The following is a 19,071-nucleotide window of genomic DNA, read 5'->3' as shown; positions in this document are numbered from 1 at the left end:
CGGAAAGTGGGAGGAGAGGGCTCAGTGGGACCCACCACCTCCTTGGCCGTGACTGCCCTGTCGCTCTCTCCCCGAGCAGTGCCCCGAGGAGCTGAGGCCCATGAAGGACGGCTCCGGATGCTACGACCACTCCAAAGGCATCGACTGCTCGGACGGCTTCAACGGTGGCTGTGAGCAGCTGTGCCTGCAGCAGACGCTGCCTTTGCCCTATGATGCCACCTCCAGCACCATCTTCATGTTCTGCGGGTGAGTCTCTGTCCCCGAGGCCCTTCCCATCGGTGGGAGATGTGGAAAAAAGGTCAGGAACTGCAGTCAGGCCAGACCGGGCCTGCCCGTCAACGAAATGGCCTTTCCGTGTCTGCTTTTTCAGCCCAAGAAGCAAAAGGCTTCTGTGGGGTATTGGGAAGAAGAAAGGAAGAAGTAAAATAAATAATTGATTAATTCTTATAATAAATGGAATCCGTGCTCAGGCGGTGTCTTAGGGTCAGGACTATTTTGTGCTGAAGCCCCCTGCCCCTTCTGCATCTCCGCCGCAGCCCTGGCCAGTGTAGCTTGGAGACCAGAGCAGGCGCCTTGAAAGTGTCACTGAGAAACCAGGAGGTGTGTGCTTGAGAAAAAGCTTAGGCCAGACTGTCTACCCTGTTTCTGCAGGGAGTTAGCAGTGCAAATTCAGGGATGGCCTCTCTGTGCCCTAACGCCCTATCTGTAAGTGGAGGCGAGGAGGCGGAAAGGAAGCCGTGCAGGCAAATGCTAAGGACTCAGTGGAGTTTTACAATGTGTCTGAGACTGAAAGAATGGGCACATTGGGACCAGCTTGCTGAGTAGCCTGGGACAAGTCCCTTTCCCTCTCTGGGCCGCAGTTTGACCACATGCAAAATGAGATCTTTGGCCGATGACGCCTAACATTTCATCCAGTTTACCTAGTTTTCCATCCGGAGGAGTGAATTGGGAATTACCTCTGTCATGGATGGCCTCCAGGGTAGGGCTTGGTCCTCAGCTATTCCTCGAAAATGGCACTGTTTTTTTCCCCCTCTCTTCTTCAGTCTCTTTTTGGTGACATCTTCCTATTTAAAAATGTCCTCATCTTTTGACATTCTGTGACTCAGAAAAATAATCCAGTGCTCGTGCAAGAATGTCTGTCATCAAAATATGCTCAGTGCTTTGCTAAGATCGGAAAACAGAATAAGGCATTTAGCAAGAGCCTGTTCGGTCCTACATATTATGCAAAAGGGGGTGGGGGAGCGTGTATGAGTTTGAACTCAGTGTAACAGAAAATTAATTTTATCTGCATGGTTCTCGTCCAGGGTTCTAGTTTTCCTTCTGGGACTTGCTTTAGGGTCTCCCCTTCTGCCTCAGTTACACTGGGGGCTGCAGGTGCCTTTGAGCAGGTGTTGCAACGGCTTGCTGCAGGCCCTAGATATGTATCAGCAAAATAAATAAGAAATAAATTAGTGTATGCAGACCTGAATTTATAGCTGTCTCTCCTCAGCTTAAGTGACTGCAGGGCAGTGTTGAGTAAATTATGCATGGGCTTAGATCTGAGGCTTGAATACAGAATCAGCCGTGTTCTTATCATTATTTTTCTCCCTGTGTACCTGGTGGTGGGGTGGTCTTTCCGTTGCAAAAAACAGCAGGAACAGCAGGTAGAGCAGTAATGGATTGTGACATAGCGACTGTCACCACCTTCCAGTGAAGCACACTGCAGAGGTCAAGGGGAATCGACAGACTCTGGTTCTCATCCAAGCTCTGGAGACAACTCTCTCTTAGGCATTGGGCAAGTCTCTGAGAACCCCTGATCTTCAGTTTGCTCGTGTCTAAACTTTTAATATTTGCCCCAATATAAAGATGCTTGTGAAGAGTGCACAGTTACTTACTGTTTATTACTCCCTTAAGGGTAAGTCGTGTGTCCAAGGTCACATGGTTAGTAATGTAGCTCGCTGCCTCCTTGCTGCGTGACCATGAGCAAGTTACTCAACATCTCTGTGTCTCCCTTTCCTCCTCTGTAAAATAGGCATGATAACAGTATCTCTTTATGGAGTTGTGATGAGGACTAAAATGCATTACCTCACAGTTTCCATGAGTGTCTGTAAAGTGCTTCTGAACAGGGCCCTGCACAGAGTTGGCACTGTATGTATTTGTTAAATAAAATAATTACAGTGAACGATGAGTAGGGACAATAGCCCCTCACTTGCTCAGTGACTCGAGGTGTTCAAGTTCTTGGTTTTTAGGTTTGTGAGACAGGATCACCTAACTTTCCCTATCAGGAAAAGTCCCTGAAAGTCTCTTTTTTTTTAATTGAAGCAGAGTTGGGATGCAAAATTAGTTTCAGATGCGCACCATAGTGATCTGACATTTATATACGTTAGGGGACGCTCACCACAGTAAGTGTACTTGTCATCTGTCACCATAGAAACTTAATACACTGGTACTGACTCTATTTACTATGTCGTACTTTGCAACCACATGAGACTGGGAGCTTGTTCCTCAAGCCCCTTCCCCTGTTTTGCCCCTGTCCTTCCCTGTACCCGCCTCCCCGCGGGCAACCGTTAGCTTGTTCTCTGTATTTATGACTCTGTTTTTTTTTTGTTGTTGTTCTTTGTTTCGATATTTAGGTTCCACAGATGAGTGAAATCGTATGGTATTTTTATTTCTTTGTCTGACTTATTTCCCTGAGCATAGTACCCTCTAGGTCCATCCATGTTGTCACAAATGGTAAGATTTCATTCTTTGTATGTGGCTGAGTGGTATTCCATGGTGTGTGTGTGTGTGTGTGTGTGTGTGTGTGTCTACATATACACACAGCACATCTTTATCCATTCATCTATAACTTTTTAAAAAATGTTTATTTATTTTTGAGAGAGAGAGAGAGAAGAGCGCAAGTGGGGGAGGGGCAGAGAGAGACATTGACACAGAATCCAAAGCAGGCTCTAGGCTCTGAGCTGCCAGCACGGAGCCTGATTCAGGGCTCGAACTCATGGACCATAAGATCATGACCTGAGCTGAAGTTGGGCACTTAATGGACTGAGTCACCCACAAGCCCCTCCATTCATCTATTGATGACACTTGGGCTGCTTCCATATCTTGGCTATTGTAAATAATGCTGCATTAAACATCGGGTGCACATATCTTTTCTGATTAGTGTTTTCATTTTCTTCAGGCTGGATAGTAGGGTAGTTCTATTTTTAAGTTTTTTTTTTTTTTAATTTTTTTTTAACGTTTATTTATTTTTGAGACAGAGAAAGACAGAGCATGAATGGGGGAGGGTCAGAGAGAGGGAGACACAGAATCCGAAACAGGCTCCAAGCTGTCAGCACAGAGCCTGACGCGGGGCTCGAACTCACGGACCGCGAGATTATGACCTGAGCCGAAGTCGGCCGCTTAACCGACTGAGCCACCCAGGCGCCCCCTATTTTTAAGTTTTTAAGGAACTCCATACTGTTTCCCATAGTGGCTGCGCCAGTTTGCATTCCCACCGACAGTGCACTGAGGTTCCCTTTTCTCCACATTCTTGCCAACACCTGTTATTTCCTGTCTTTTTGATACTAGCCTTAACAACAGATTTGAAGGGATATCTCATTGTGGTTTTGATTTACATTTTTCTGACATGCAGTGATATTGAAACAGTTTTTCATGAATCTGTTGGCCATTGGTACGTCTCCTTAGGGAATATGTCTATTCAGGTCCTCTGGCCATTTTTTGATTGGATTGTTTGTTGTTGTTGCTGTTTTTGGTGTTGATATATCCAATAAGGGGTTAATATCCAAAATATAAGAAGAACTCTGAAAGTCTTAAATAAGAATGAATGGGCGGGAGTGTGCTGGCAGCTGTTGAAGCCCATCCAAATGCTGATAAACAGGACAAAAAAAGAAAATAAAACCCAGGTCTCCTAAAACCAACTGCAGTGTCAACACGTTTTGAAGACTGCCTATTAAGGATGCAAATGAGAAGTTACCCACACTTGTTAGAAGCACTGTAAACAAAACAATGAAAGCCATTAGCAGGTACTTGTGAGAAAGTTGGTAGAGAGATGTAGCACCTAATTGAATTAAGCAAGGGAAACAAACCTTTGCTCAAGGACACCTTCCAGACTGGATCAGAGCTCTGTGACCTTGCTGAGTTCCTTGGGTAGGCTCAGGTTCAATAAACCCCTCTGCAGCTAGGTGAGTCACAGCAGCTAACTTTTATGAAGTGCCTCTTCTGTGCCATGGCTGTGGTTAGTGCTTCGATTACAAGAGCCGGTTGTTAATTCTCCTAACAACTCTACAAGGGACGTACTATTATGATCGCCAGTTACCATCAAGAAAACCAGGCACAGAATAGCTCTGTGACTTTCCCAAGGTCACACAGCTGGTACATGGGGGCATTAGGGCTCCAACCCAGGCTGTGTGGCTCTAGTCTCAGTCAGGACAGACCTGCTGTTATTCCTCGCCTCTGGCCACTTCTAGCTATGTGGTCTTAAGCAAGTCCCTAAACTTCTGTGAGCCTTTCCTTTTAAGTAGAATCAGATGCGATTGTGAGGATTGAATGGAACTATGCATGCACAGAGGCCAGCAAGTGTGAGCACCCAGTGAATGGCAGTTATGGCCAGTCTAATAGGTGTAAAGCCAGCTAATTTAATCACTTGGCGACGGAATTGTAGGTCTTCTTTACCACCCTATCTCCAGCACCTAGAACAGTGCCTGGCAATTAGTAGGTGCTCACATAATAATTGTTAAATGATGTTCTTCACTTAACATGGCTAAAGCAGTTGTCCCCAGCCCAGTCTTTCCAGCTGCAATTCCAGTTGTGTCCCTCTTCCTGAATGAGGCCTCTTCTTGGCCTGCGCATCTGGAATTTTGACAGTGTTGTTCTGTCTGCCTCTCCTCCTCTGTACCATCAATCCCCACCCCTTGTCTGTGGCCATTTAGCTTAGACAGCTCTGTTTCATCATCAAGACTCAGTGTGGATATAACCTTCTCTGACAAGTCTTCTCTGAGCCCCATGGGGTGCGGGAGTGAGAAGTGTAGTTACCCTGGAGCTGGGTAATAGAATACCTTGCCCTTTCAAGTGGATACTGCTTAAATATTGGCTCGGGATTTAGCAAGTGGGGTTAGGGCGTGCAAAGAAAGGACCTTTTTTCTTGTTTTATTTTGATTTGTATTTTTTTCATTTCGACCCACAAGATGCTCTTGCAAGGACTGTTTGGTAGCTTTGAATTCTAATTTATCCCAGTGATGTCTGGACACCCTGCAGACTGGACCTCCTGCCAGCTGCCTTGGTAGCCAGCCCCTGGTCTACACAACTGAGTAAAGTATCTTTCTCTGGGATCACACAGCACCCCAGTGCTTCTCTCTGTGGTCACCCCGTTGCTCTTTTGACTTACCTGCTTTCCTGTGTGGACCTCATTGCACTGTGAAGTCTTCATGATCAGGGACTAGGTCGTAGTCACCTGGGTATCCCCATTGTCACTCACCACTGTTTGCCCCAAGAACTTCTTCAAAACCATAACCGTTGAATTAAGGAATTCATCTATCTAGGATTTCTTGCACCCACTCTGTACCTGGCCTTTTATGGGATGCTGAGAACGCAAATAGGCATTGAGTTTGTACTCTGGGACAGAGGGGACACTGAGGACAGGTGGCTGAGCCTCACTTGGTCCTGATTGATGTTGATAGAGCAACAGGTACTAGCAGGGTAGAGAGAAGCAGGTGAATTTGAGAGAAGTTGAGAAGGTCATCAGAAACCGAGCTGAAGCATTTAGAATGAATCTTTACAGGTGAGGGAGCATCCCCAAGCAATTACAGGTTGCTTGGTTACCTAGCAACCAAGTTGGTATCTTTTGTGTATGTGTGTTTATGATGTACTTCGTGCATTCTTTGACAAGGGCTTAATATTATCCACATAAATCCAACCTATTAAAAAAACATGTCATATAAAGTTAGGACTGACCGGAGCCATGTATAAGGACAGAGAGACAAAATGGTTGCAGGAGCCTGAAATGGGGGCATTACTCAACGGGAGATAAATTTAGCTCTTTGCTTCTTGGCAACTGACGTAAACAGAAAACAGAAAACAAACAACCCCCCCCCCCCCCCCCGCCTAAAACATATGGTGGATTATATAGTAGTCCTGGCTTGTCAAATGGAAGGTTGTGTTTTTTGCTGTTTTATTGTGTTTTGTTTGTTTCAGGGGGTAAACACCTTTTCCTGGCATAATTTGCTAAGAGAGATGTTCCCTGTATATATATTTTTGTTCCCTGTATTTTTATTTTATTTTATTTTTCAACGTTTATTTATTTTTGGGACAGAGAGAGACAGAGCATGAACGGGGGAGGGGCAGAGAGAGAGGGAGACACAGAATCGGAAACAGGCTCCAGGCTCTGAGCCATCAGCCCAGAGCCTGACGCGGGGCTCGAACTCACGGACCGCGAGATCGTGACCTGGCTGAAGTCGGAAGCTTAACCGACTGCGCCACCCAGGCGCCCCATGTTCCCTGTATTTTTAAATAAGAAATGGTGATCAAGGTCATTAATATTTTTTGAAGTTTCTAGTATTTCTCAGATCTTTCAGAGGAGGAAACCGTGGCCCAGAAGGATCTCACAGCCATTTAGGAGGTAAAGTTGGGACAGGAGATAACCCAAGCGTCTCTCTTCAAATTTGAATGTGATTTAAATGTAATTTTATTAACAATGTAATGAAAATGTGTTTAAAAATCTGGGCCGAAAGAGCACGTCTAGCCACACATCCTCTCTAGGAGTGGCAAACACTGACCTCCAGACAGAAGATAGTGATCTTAATTTTGACTTTCAGTAACTGGTTGGAGAGGTATGGGATGTGTTTATTCACCACTTGTTTTGTTTTGGTTTCTGACTTTTAGGTTAAGGTCTGCATTTTCACCTCTGTGACTTCTGATCGAAGAAACGGGATTTTACCTCCTATAGTTAACACAGAACATCCACATACCAGGTTCTCGGCAGACATTACAACCTTATGCTCCCTGCTGCTTGAAGTATTTTGCAAAAGCTCAGGTGTAAAACATATTCACAGACATTTGACTGAAGCACACAGAGTTCATCCATTCGTTCAGAGAGGTTTTTCCACTGTGGGATCTGTGAAACATGAGTCCCATATGCAGCTGAAAGGCAGAAAAGGGTAGCTCAGTGGTCACATTCCTATGTGGATGGGAAATTGTACTCTATAACTGCCTTTAAGGTTCATGGTGCACCTGAGGATAGTAAAGGCTCTGACAAGTCCTGCGGTGGTGATATATCATAATTCACTGGTTCTAAAGTGCCCACATTTTCCACTTTCTAACATCTCTGAAATCAGGATGCATTTTACTATCAATGCTTTGAAAGATTTTTTTAAAATGTTTTTCTTAGTGTTAGGTGACATGCTAATGTTTCTCACAAGTGTTGAGGGTCTTAGAGTAGATACATCATTATATAAGTTAACCAGAATTCCCCCATGGAATTCTGTTTCATTTCCTTTCCTTTCCTTCTTTCCTTCTTTTCTAAAGAATACCCTTGGGTACCTTACATTCAAAATGGCTTTTCTGGAAACTAAATCTTTCCCTTGAGTGAAACCTTCAGATGGAGACCACCCTGAAAACAGTTTTACTAATCTTTATTTTGGTTAATGTTGAGACAGTCCCAAGGGCCTTCATGAGAAAGGCCCCCATGATATTGGATTGTAGGGTTCCTGTGGCTCAGGACTTTACCTTCTAGGCCACAGAGAGTCCTGGTCCGGACAGCCCCAGGGTGGGATTCATTTCAGGGGTCCGATTCAGTAAAGCTGGACGACACCTGCTACGGTCTTGTCTTGTGGTGGGATACTCAGATTCAGCCCTGACGTTGGTCCAAGTCAGTGTTGTATGCCGTTCCTTGAGCTCTTCGGACCTTACATTTTCTATGTTTTTACATTCCCCGGCCCCCCCCCCCCCTCCAGGATCTGATTCTTTTTGCCATTTAAAGAAAAAATTTCTAGTCTGTGCATTGCCATCTATAATTTTATAGGCTCCACAAACTGTTGAGGAATGAATGAATAACTGAGCAAGTAAATACATGAATAAATAAACACCCTGCTTGGAGAATCTGTGTAAATGCCATACCTCTCGAAGGTCCCAGATTCCTCTTTTGAAAGACAAGCAGATTGGAAACAGTCATTTGTGCTGAAATGAAATGAGTGCTAGATGTGGAGTAAGAAGATCCAGGTCAAGGTTCTGGTTTTTCCAAAGTGCTGGTATGGTCTTGGTGGTGGAATTTCAAAGCGCCAGCCTCGAGGTCCTTGGTGGCTGTGTTGGAATGAAACTCCCCATCTCGTGACGTTGCTGTAGGGATTAAATAAAACACGCTCTTGGCTAAACACGTATAGGTTTTATGGTACAATCTCTAAAGGCCCATCTAGTTCTAGTATTCTCTATAATGTGATAGGTGTGTTAAGGGTAACACATTCATTGCCTACAGCTAAAATGCCCAGTTTGTATCTTTGTACTTATTTTATGGTTTTCATTTTGGCATATGTATAAATATAGTTCCATGCAGATCTTGGCTGGTTTCCTGTGAGCCTACACTCTTTAGAATTTCTGTAAGAAAATCTCCCAGACGACAGAATGTTCTAAAGAAACTGTATAATTATGTCACATGGAAAAAAAAAAAAAAAAACCAACAACTAAACAGACCTTTGCATAAATCATCCATCTTGTGCCCTGAGGTGGCTTGGGGGAGAGAGTTTCTCATGTTTCGAAACTCAGAGGATCATTTACCTCTGAGTCCCTACGTTTTTATGAGTCTCTGTTTTTTCCCCTCCCCGCATCTCTAAGTGTCTTACTAAGCATACCCCAAACCTTTTATCTCCCCTCCTTCCTCTCCTGTTGAGCCACAATCCTTTCCTACCCCCAGACAAAAATAAATAAATAAATAACCATGAACCTACAGGTGTAATATGGCTAAAATTTCTCTCACACACACATACACACACACACACGTGGCACACACACACACTCATACACATGCTTTGAAATATGAACTCCCAGGTCTGCTTCCTAGCACCACGGTAAACAAGGTGTATCTCCATGGGCAAGTCACTTACCGGTTTTCTCATCTGAACATGAGCAATGCCTCCCTGCTACGGTCTTCCTTTAGTTTCCTAACGCTTTGATGATGAATTGCCACAAACGTAGCGGCTTAAAACCTCACAGATTTATTATTTACACCTGTGGAGGTCACAATTCCTAAAACTGAGGCATCAGCAAGATTCTTAAGGCCAGAGGAACAGTCTGTTTCTATCTGTCTCTCCTCTAATTCCACGCTATATCTCCTTCTCTGACTCTGACACATTTGTCTACTTCTTATGCTCTTATAAGGATCCCCTTTTAAAAAATGTTTTTTAATGTGTATTTATTTTTGAGAGAGAGAGAGAGAGAGACAGAATCCAAAGCAGGCTCCAGGGCCCGAGCTGTCAGCACAGAGCCTGATGCAGGGCTCGAACTCACCAAGTGTGAGATCATGAGCTGAGCCGAAGTCAGATGCTTAACCAACTGAGCCACCCAGGCACCCCTTTTTAAAATTTTTAATGTTTATTTATTTATGAGAGAGAGAGAGAGAGAGAGTGAGAGAGAGAGAGAGAGAGTCAGAATTTGAAGCAGGCTCCAGGATCCAAGCTGTCAGCACAGAGCCTGACATGGGGCTCGAACCCATGAACCGTGAGATCATGACCTGAGCCAAAGTCGGATGCTTAACCAACTGAGCCACCCAGGCTCCCCTTATAAGGACCCTTTTGATTACATTGAGTCCAACTAGATAATCAAGAACAATCTTCCCACCTCGAAAGTCTTAATCATACTTACAAAGTTCCTTTTGCCATGTATGGTAACATATCCATAGGTTGTAAGGACCTATGGTTGTTAGGACACAGACATTTTGGGGGCACCATTATTCTACCTAATTCAGGTTGTAATAAGGAGCAGGTCAATTTGTATATAGGGAAATATTCCACTAGACTGGAATCTTAACTGTAGGGCTGAGCTTTGCATGTATGTGTGTATGGATGTATGTGTATATATGTACATGTATATATGTGTGTGTCTATATGTATATGCATAAGAATATAAATACACAGGCATACATATGTATATAATGTACATATTTAACTTGAACTGCAATAATTATGTATACACTTATCTATTTAAAATACATGAATGCTATATGTATGGATGTATCATTTATCAAGAGCAGTGTTGCAATGGCACCATGTTTCACGTTGTCTATTACACGACAGATACTATTTTGTCCTTTAGGTAAGTTATGTCAGTTCTCACATAAGCTCTGTGGTAAGGATAACTTTTATCCCCATTTAATAGATTGTGTCACTGAGGCCTACAGAAGTTAATAGATTGTATCAGGGTCATATGGCTGATAAGGGGCATAGCTTCCCTTTGAACCCAGGTTTAATTAGATACAAACTCTGAGCTCCACACCTCTGTCTCCCTTAAGTAAGGGAGCATGAAATCTCAGTAAATTCACCGAAGTAGAAATTATACAAGCTATATTCCAGACTAGAATGCAATAATATTACATATTAACAGCAGTCTAGTTAGCAGATACATCGGTCTACTTGAGAATTTTTTTACATTTATTTATTTATTTTTTAATTTTTTTTAACGTTTATTTATTTTTGAGACAGAGAGAGACACAGCATGAACGGGGGAGGGTCAGAGAGAGAGGGAGACACAGAATCGGAAGCAGGCTCCAGGCTCTGAGCCATCAGCCCAGAGCCCGACGCGGGGCTCGAACTCGCGGACCGCGAGATCGTGACCTGAGCTGAAGTCGGACGCTCAACCGACTGAGCCACCCAGGCGCCCCAAGAATTTTTTTTTTTTACATTTAAACAACTAAACCTCCTAAGTAACACTCGAGTAAGGAGAAAAATCAAACTTAAATGGCCACGTCCTTAGAAATGAGTAGGAGCAGGCAGACTGTATATTCACATTCATGGAACATGGGCAAAGCAGTCAGAGCTCCGTGTCATGTATTGAGAAGCAAGACAGATTGAAAATAAACAAATAAGCATTCAAATCAAGAAGCCAGAAAAAGAATTATAAAACAAAGTGAAAGAAAGCAGCAGGAAGGAATTAATACAAATAAAAGCTGAAATAAATGAAATAGGTGAAAAAAAGGAGCCTCATCAATAAAATGCAAAAGCCTTTTGAAATGAGAGAGGGAGAGAGAATACAAGGACATTAGGAATGAGCTAGAGACATACCCATAGAAGCACAGAAGATAAAGCAAATTTAATGAGAATACTGTGTACAACTTTATACCAATAAATTTGCAAGTCTTGATAAAATGCATTATTTTCTTGGAAAATATAAATTACCAAGTTTCACTCATGATGGTGTAGAAAATCTAAACAGACAGATAACATAAAATAAAATGATCAGAGAGCTAAATATCTACAATTGAAAAGAAGTCATGAGCTCATGGGTTTTATAGGCAGGTCCTATCAAATCATTAAGGAATGCACAACCACTCTCTTATATAAACTGAACCAGAGAAAGAAACTAAAATGGCTGTTTTCTAATTTATTCCAAAATCCTAGCATAGTTCTAATGCCTAAACGAGGCAAATATATACTCATCCATTTAGAAAAATCTGGTACATGTATTAGAACTGATGAGCTCCTTATGTGGTACGGTGAAAAATCAACTTATAGAAATTAGTAATAGCTTTCCTCAATATCAGCAGTTTCTACTAGAAAATATAAGGGAAAACATAAGTGAAAACCTGATCCTACTTCTGTAGTGGAAAAGGATGTAATAATAGCAGCGACCACTGACTGTAAGTTTGGGTACACCGAATTCCAGACATTATCTCATTTAATCTTCACAGTGGCTCTTTGAGGTGAGTACTTCTTTATAGGTAAGCAGAGCAAGTACAGAGAGGCTAAGCATTTTGTCCAAGGCCACACAGCTAATGGGAGACAAAATCAGGATTTGGCCCCTGGTGATCTGCATCTAAAATGCATGTCTGTAACCTGTGGAACCCTGCATATTGTACCCATACCTAAGAATAAGCCCCGAGAAGACGTTTACGACCAGAAGTCTAAAACTTCAGAGAAGACTTTAAAGGAACGCTTAATATATAAACCAGAAAGGGAGGGAGGCAAACCATAAGAGACTCCTAAATACTGAGAATGAACTGAAGGTTGGTGGGGGTGGGGGAGAGGGGAAAGTGGGTGATGGGCATTGAGGAGGGCACCTGTTGGGATGAACACTGGGTGTTGTATGGAAACCAATTTGACAAGAAATTATATTTCATATAAAAAATTAAGTTTTGATTGTAATAAAAGGTGTTTGAGCCACACTGGTTTTGGAGCCTTTAAAAATCTAAATAACAGGAAAACAGTGTTTACAAAAAATAATAAAAAAAATTAAAAAACATTAAAGGAACACTTAATAAATGGAGATGCAAACTATTTCTGAATTAGAAAACTCACAACTGTAAAGATCCTAGGATAAGATCAGCTGTGTTGCTGTAACAAATGAAGCCTCCCAAGCCGGAAACGTGTACACAAAAGTTTATTATACGCTTTTCATGCAAGATCCATTGTGATTGAGGTGAACTTCTCCAACTGCAAGTATGCATTTCGATCACATGCTCTCCAAACTTGCCATAGCAAGAGAAGAGGGGGCTTGAGAATCAGACAGGATGTTTTGAAGGTCTGAGTCTGGCAGCAGCTTGCATCACGTCAGCACAGATTCCATCATTCAGAATCCCGTCACGTGGCCCCTCTGGCCCACCTGCAGGGGAAGCTTGGTTGCACAGTCTATGGTACACCTCCAGAAAGAGGACCCAGTGTAGCAAATGGAAGACATTGTCTCTGCCACAGTTGGTGGTGGTGCCCAACATAGAGTTGAGTCTCAATATGTATTTCTTACAGGGGAACATTTTTTTTTAAATTCCCCCCACATTGGTCTACAAATTCAATGTGATATCACCCAAAATTCTACTAGGGTTTTATGTGGAATTTGACAAGTCAAAATTAAAATTCATTTGAATGGGAAAATAATAAGACGAGTGAGGAAGTTTTGAGATAGAAAATTAGTGTTTACAATGGGGAGGAGACTTACTTGACTATATCCAGACCATGCCTCAAAGCTACAGTAATTCAAGTAGTATATAATCTTTTTCATGTTTTTTTCTATTTCTGAGAGAGGGAGAGGGAGAAGGAGAGGGAGAGAGAGAGAGGAAGAGAGAGAGAGAGAGAGAGAGAGAGGCAAAGAGAGAGGGAGACAAAGGATCCAAAGCAAGCTCTCCCCTGACAGCCGAGAGCTTGATGTGGGGTTCAAACTCATGAACCCTGAGATCATGACCTGAGCTGATGTTGGATGCTCAACTGACTGAGCCACCCAGGAACCCCTCAAGTAGTATAGAATTATTGCAGGAAAATACAGACAGCTAAATAGGAAAAATTCCAACCATGTGTACATGGCATACATAGTGATTTAGTATATGAGAAAATAGTATTTTACATTAGTTAGTGAACAGATGGACCCTTCAGGTAATGGTTACTCATTTTGAAAATAATGAAGTTAAAATAACCACTCACATCATGCACAAAATTAAATCCATACAGATTAAACAACCAAAGATTTTTTAAAAACCTATATAAATACTAGAATAATATATAGAAATGTGTTTTATCATCTGTCGCTTCCTAAGCATTGCACCAAATTCAGAAGCAGTTAAGGACCAGGATAGAGAGGTTATAAGATATCAAAAGTAAGGTTAAAACACAAGTACAGAATGAAAGAAAATTTCAATATGTATGAAAGGAGAAGGAGAACTCCAGAAAATATGCAAAGCATACATAAGCCAATAAGGAAAAAGACAAGAATCACAATAGGAAAATGGTTAAAGCACATGGATGGACAACCTATAGAAGGAGAAATACACATGGCCATGACATCAAAAGGTGGGGAACCTCAGCAGTAATCAGGGAAATGCCAAGCAAAACAAAAATGAGTTTTTTTCCAATCCCATATTGGTGATAATGAACATGAAAGTTATGGGGAAATGGGCTTTCTCAATCATCAGTGATAGGATTGGAGACTGGTAGAGCCCCAACAGACAGCCATTATTAAATCTACCAAAATTTTTAAATTCATAAACCACTGACCCAGCAATCCTTTTTCTAAGATTTTTTTAGTAGAAACACATACATGTACAGAATGATATATGTACAAAGATCTTCATTATGATACCATTTGCAATAATAAACATCTATAAACAACCAAAATGCTCATTAATAAAGAGTAGCTAAAGGCATTATGGTACATTTATACCGTTCAATGCCAAATAACCATCAGAAAGATAGATCTATATGAATACTGGTTTGAAAAGATCTCTGAGAAATAGTATTAAGTACAAATGCATATCTTATAATAATGTATGGTGTACTTACGAGTTTATTATGAAAAATTTATATATATAATATAATTATATGTGTAATATTGTATTTATAAATGTATTTTTAAAAACCTAGAAGAATACATAATAGTTAACAATGATGACTACTGATATTAAGTAAAAATATGTGAGGAGTGGAAATGAAGAACTCTATAGACTTTGATAATGTTTAATCATTTATAACAAGAGTATATTTATTCACAGGTGCATGCATGTGTGCGTGTGTGTGTGTGTCTGTGTGTGTGTATAAAGAGAGGAAGCTCTACTCCAGTAAACCATTTCTCATATTTGCTGGGAACCTGCTGGGAATAGATGGCTGGGACTAGACTTCATTAGGAACTTACCATACACTCTGTGCATTCATGTAACTCATGTCATGTGTACTCCACCTTTATCAAGGGAGAGTTACTTACATTTAATAAATGCAAAAAGAAGAGGGGATAGACTTGATGAAGGCACCAGGACAGGCCTTCTTCCAACAACCTTCTGCTGTACTTGGGCAGAAGCATGTAGGAAGGACAGTTGGTGCATCTGTTCAACACACTAGAGGTGATAAGAGAACAAGGGAAGAGTGACAGCTTGCTTTATGCAGGAGACATTCCTGGCTTTTCACTAGAGTGATCTTGAGTCAGCATTTCAGCTCCTCCTATTTGCTTCCTGCCTTCAGTTGAGTTCCACGTGTCTGGCATCAGCTACTGGTTCTTTCAACCTAGGAATATTTTTTTCCCAAACCATCGCATAGAGCCTCTCCCTTCTTCTGTATGAGTTTCTGAGTCTCTCTGCAGTCAGAGTCAATAGATTTTCACAAATAAGAGCTTGCCTGCTTTCTACTGCCTCTAACTGGCACAGCCTTACCCAGGGTCATTTCATGCAAGTAGAAACAACTGGATTTGGAGAAGACAAGAGTAGAAAAAGGTCCCTTTGTTGCTAAACAGACTCAAATTTGAATGCCACTTTGCCTCTTGCTTACAGTGTGACCTGCTTTGCTTGTCTCCTCATTTTTATTCTGGGTAAAGCAGGAATGATGAAATTAACTTGTTTCATGGCCAGAAAATAAATATACAAGAGGCACCTGGGTGGCTCAGTCAGTTAAGTGCCCAACTCTTGATTTCAGCTCGGGTCATGATCTCAGTGTCATGGGGTAGAGCCCTGCGTCGGGCTCTGTGCTGACAGTAGGCTTAGCATGGAGCTTGCTTGGGATTCTCTCTCTAACTCTCTCCGGCTTGTGTTCTCTCTTTCTCTCTCTCAAAAAGAAACATTTAAAAATAGATATATATGAAATTTCCATGGAAAGTGTCTGCTCAATAAACACCACCATTTCCATCATTACTGTAATTATTTTGCGAAGTACCTTTCAATTCCTCTTTTTGCAGCCAATGTATCCAAGGATGTTATAGCAGCCTAATGAATTAATATAGGGTAGGAGTTTCTACCCCATTCTACAGATGAGGAAATTGAAGATCAAAGAAGTTAAATGACTTGCTGGGGTTCACATAGGTCCAAAGGAGCAAAGATGATATTTATACAAGTTTTTTCAGTGGAGCAGCCTATTCTCTTGTGTGTCTTATCTCTTATGTGCACCCTTTTCCCAGTGCATAGCCAAAGGCCATGAACATGTAAAGACTAAAAGAGTTCCCATTTCTGGATTGATTTTTCAGGAGCTGAGACCTTTGTTTCCTCCTCTTTCCCATGCCTAAGAGATTCCTTTTTCACTACAAACATCCCCAGATTGCAAATATTATTTCCACACTCCATTCAGATGCCTATTTAGTCCACAGAGGAGGACCGGTTTAGTCCCTGACTCAAAGGCATGTCAAAGGCCCTTCTGCTGTTAGGATTGGGTAGTTAGAGGCCAACAGAGACTAGGTATATTGCTAATTGAGCAGAAGCAGCGGCTGCAGTGAGCTGTCCGTGGTCCTGGAAGGATCACTTCTGAGTTACAAGGGCAATAACAACCTTGTTTTTGCTACAGTCTTCAACCTTGGTCGACAGATACACTGGGAATAGATTCTGGTTTGAGAAACTAGTTGATAATTCCCTGCGAATTGGTCTGTCATGCTTTTTAAAGTCTGTGTGTTCATGGAAAACAGTTTTTAAATTTGCTTTGTGCGTAGATGTGCACTCTGGTTTCCCCCTTGACTCCTCCAAAATGTCACAAATGACTTTCCCTGAATTTACCAATTTGCAGGATTAATGTGCTTCTCTCTAGACACCTGTGCCCTAGATAGATTCCAGCCAGAATAGCTGTCTCCATTCCTAAACTCTGACCTGTTTTGCAGGCAAAGGAGGCCTTGGTTTTAGGTCATCCACAATGGGGGCATCCAGCATGCGGAGCTAACTCTCGGCTCTGTTTTATTGTGCAGTTGTGTGGAGGAATACAAGCTGGCTCCTGATGGAAAATCCTGCCTAATGCTCTCAGATGTCTGCGAGGGCCCCAAATGCCTCAAACCCGACTCCAAATTCAACGACACCCTCTTTGGAGAGATGCTACATGGTTACAACAACCGGACCCAGCATGTGAACCAAGGCCAAGTCTTCCAGATGACCTTTAGGTATGGGCAGATACTCGCACTTCACTGGTTGGATCACTGACCCAAAATCTGGGCAGGGGGCGGAAGCCATGGGCACCATGGAATTGACCTTTGTTAGACTGGCCAGTATCTTTGTAGGCTTATTGATGCCTATCCAATGAAGTGTTACAAGTTAGCAAAATTCATTCCATGAGGTTCCTTTTCCACTGACCTAGCCTTTATTTATCCTGCCCTTCCATTTTTCTAACTCTATCCACATATTTTTAATTCAGCCTTAAATCATCCTATAAGTACAGTTAATGGAATTTTAAAATGTTTAAATTAATCTTTCAGTCTATTAAAAAATAAGTATCCTATGTAGGCTATTCAGGCAGTTAAAAAATAAAGACATTTAATGAAGTAGAAAATAAAATTCCCATCACCCAGAAATATCCAGAATTAACATTTTCTTGAACATTCTTAAAACTCCTCTCTCCCTCTCTCTATCTACACACACACACACACACACACACACACACACACACACACATACTAAATCTCAGTAAAGCTGTTTAGAAATTGCTGTTTTTTGCTCAACAAAATGTCAAAGACCTCTTTCTCTGTTAATAAATATAGAGGTACCTATGAAATTAAAAGATAAGACCATTCTCATATAAGAGCAAACAGAATGAGGATTGAGTTGGCCAAATTATATGAAGATTAGACATGCAGCGTCATTATGAAAGCCTCCCTGAGAGATCTGAAGAAGCAGGATTTATCACGTCTCACAATCTGAAGAATCAAAAGATGGTAGAATGAGAAGCATTGTTCTATGTATAAAGAATGATTATCTTTTTAAAAAAAAACAGTACTTTTAGACAGTTTTGCATGAAAATGTAATAGGATATTATCACAGGGCAGGGTTCACCCTAGCATTTTGAGGTCATGTCAACAAAAGTCAGAATTGGGAAGAAATATCACCATTATAATCATTATCATCCCCATTCCATCATCTAATTAATAATAGTGGTTATAGTAGGAGTGGTAATCATGACCACTATTTATTAAGAAATACTCCATGTCAAACTCTTTACCAAGTATGTTTAGTATTAATAATAATAATAACAGTAATGATGATGATGGTGGTGATGATACTAACTCAGCACATGCTGAGGGCATTCTAAGCACTTGCCATCTATTAACCATCTATTAATTTATGTGATCCTCACAATGGCCCTGAGAAGCAGGGTCTATTTTCATCCCCTTTATACAGAAAAAAAATGGAAATGTTAAGTGATTCTCCCTAATATCCCTTCTAGGAAGTGAGAGAGGCAGGATAATACCATTTTAGCTTCATTATTAACACCCTGGGAGGCACCATAGCCTCCATTTTGCAGCTCATATGTCAACACCGGAGAGGTAAAGTGACTCTCCCAAGGTCACCAGTGAAAGGCAGAGCAAAGAATCAGGTGTAAATCTGGCTGACTCCAAAGTCTTGCTCTTGTCTTTTCATCCAGTATACCTTGTCACTTCCTGGTTTGTAGAACAAGCATGGAAATGTGAACCCCCTAAAACATTCACCTGTGTAGTTACCACAGCTGCTTGAGCACCTACTGTTTTCCAAGTACCATGCTGATTACTTGAGATACAATGAAAAGTAAGATAAAAGTGGCCTGAGATCCTCTGGTGTCTACGTGTAGTGTGTGGGCATACGTGTGTGTGTGTGTGTGTGTGTGTGTGTGTGTGTGTGTGTGTTTGTAATCTTATGTACTTATTTAATTTGTGGTAAGTACTGTTGAATAAAGATACAGTGTTCCAAGATAGCAATTAACAGTAGGCTCTAATTTAGTTGGAGCAGAATAGTGGGTGTGCATCTATTGGATTAGAAAGCAATAATAAGACTTGGGAGTCTACTTTTCAGATGAAGTGTTATTTAACTAATACCTGGAAAATGAGTGAGAGTTAGCATTGGGAAAGATTTCAAGCAGAGACAGATGTTCTAAGAAGGAAAAAAAAAAAAAAAAACGCCTTTGGCTTTAAGATAGGAAGAAGTCTGGTGTGGTTTTGGCTGAGAAAGTAAGGGAAGAGTTGTGGGAGGTGAAGCCAGAGCAGAGC

At 41.5% G+C, this 19,071-nt stretch overlaps 1 protein-coding gene across 5 annotated transcripts in view; it reads left to right on the top strand.

The window, feature by feature from the left end:
* Positions 1-19,071, top strand: part of ASTN2 (astrotactin 2) — an 881,464-nt gene that overhangs the window by 555,758 nt on the left and 306,635 nt on the right. For all 5 annotated transcript variants that reach the window (XM_086683845.1, XM_086683843.1, XM_086683844.1 and 2 more), the window contains 2 exons: positions 80-246; positions 16,810-16,998. In XM_086683845.1, the coding sequence (XP_086539971.1) occupies positions 80-246; positions 16,810-16,998 (356 nt within the window). The remainder of the gene's footprint in view (positions 1-79; positions 247-16,809; positions 16,999-19,071) is intronic.

This window comes from Puma concolor, chromosome D4 (assembly GCF_028749965.1).
Source record: "Puma concolor isolate L17-30 chromosome D4, mPumCon1.1.hap2, whole genome shotgun sequence".
Lineage (NCBI taxonomy): Eukaryota > Metazoa > Chordata > Mammalia > Carnivora > Felidae > Puma > Puma concolor.
Note: the sequence above shows the minus strand (reverse complement) of the source record. Positions and strands in the feature narration are given on the sequence as shown.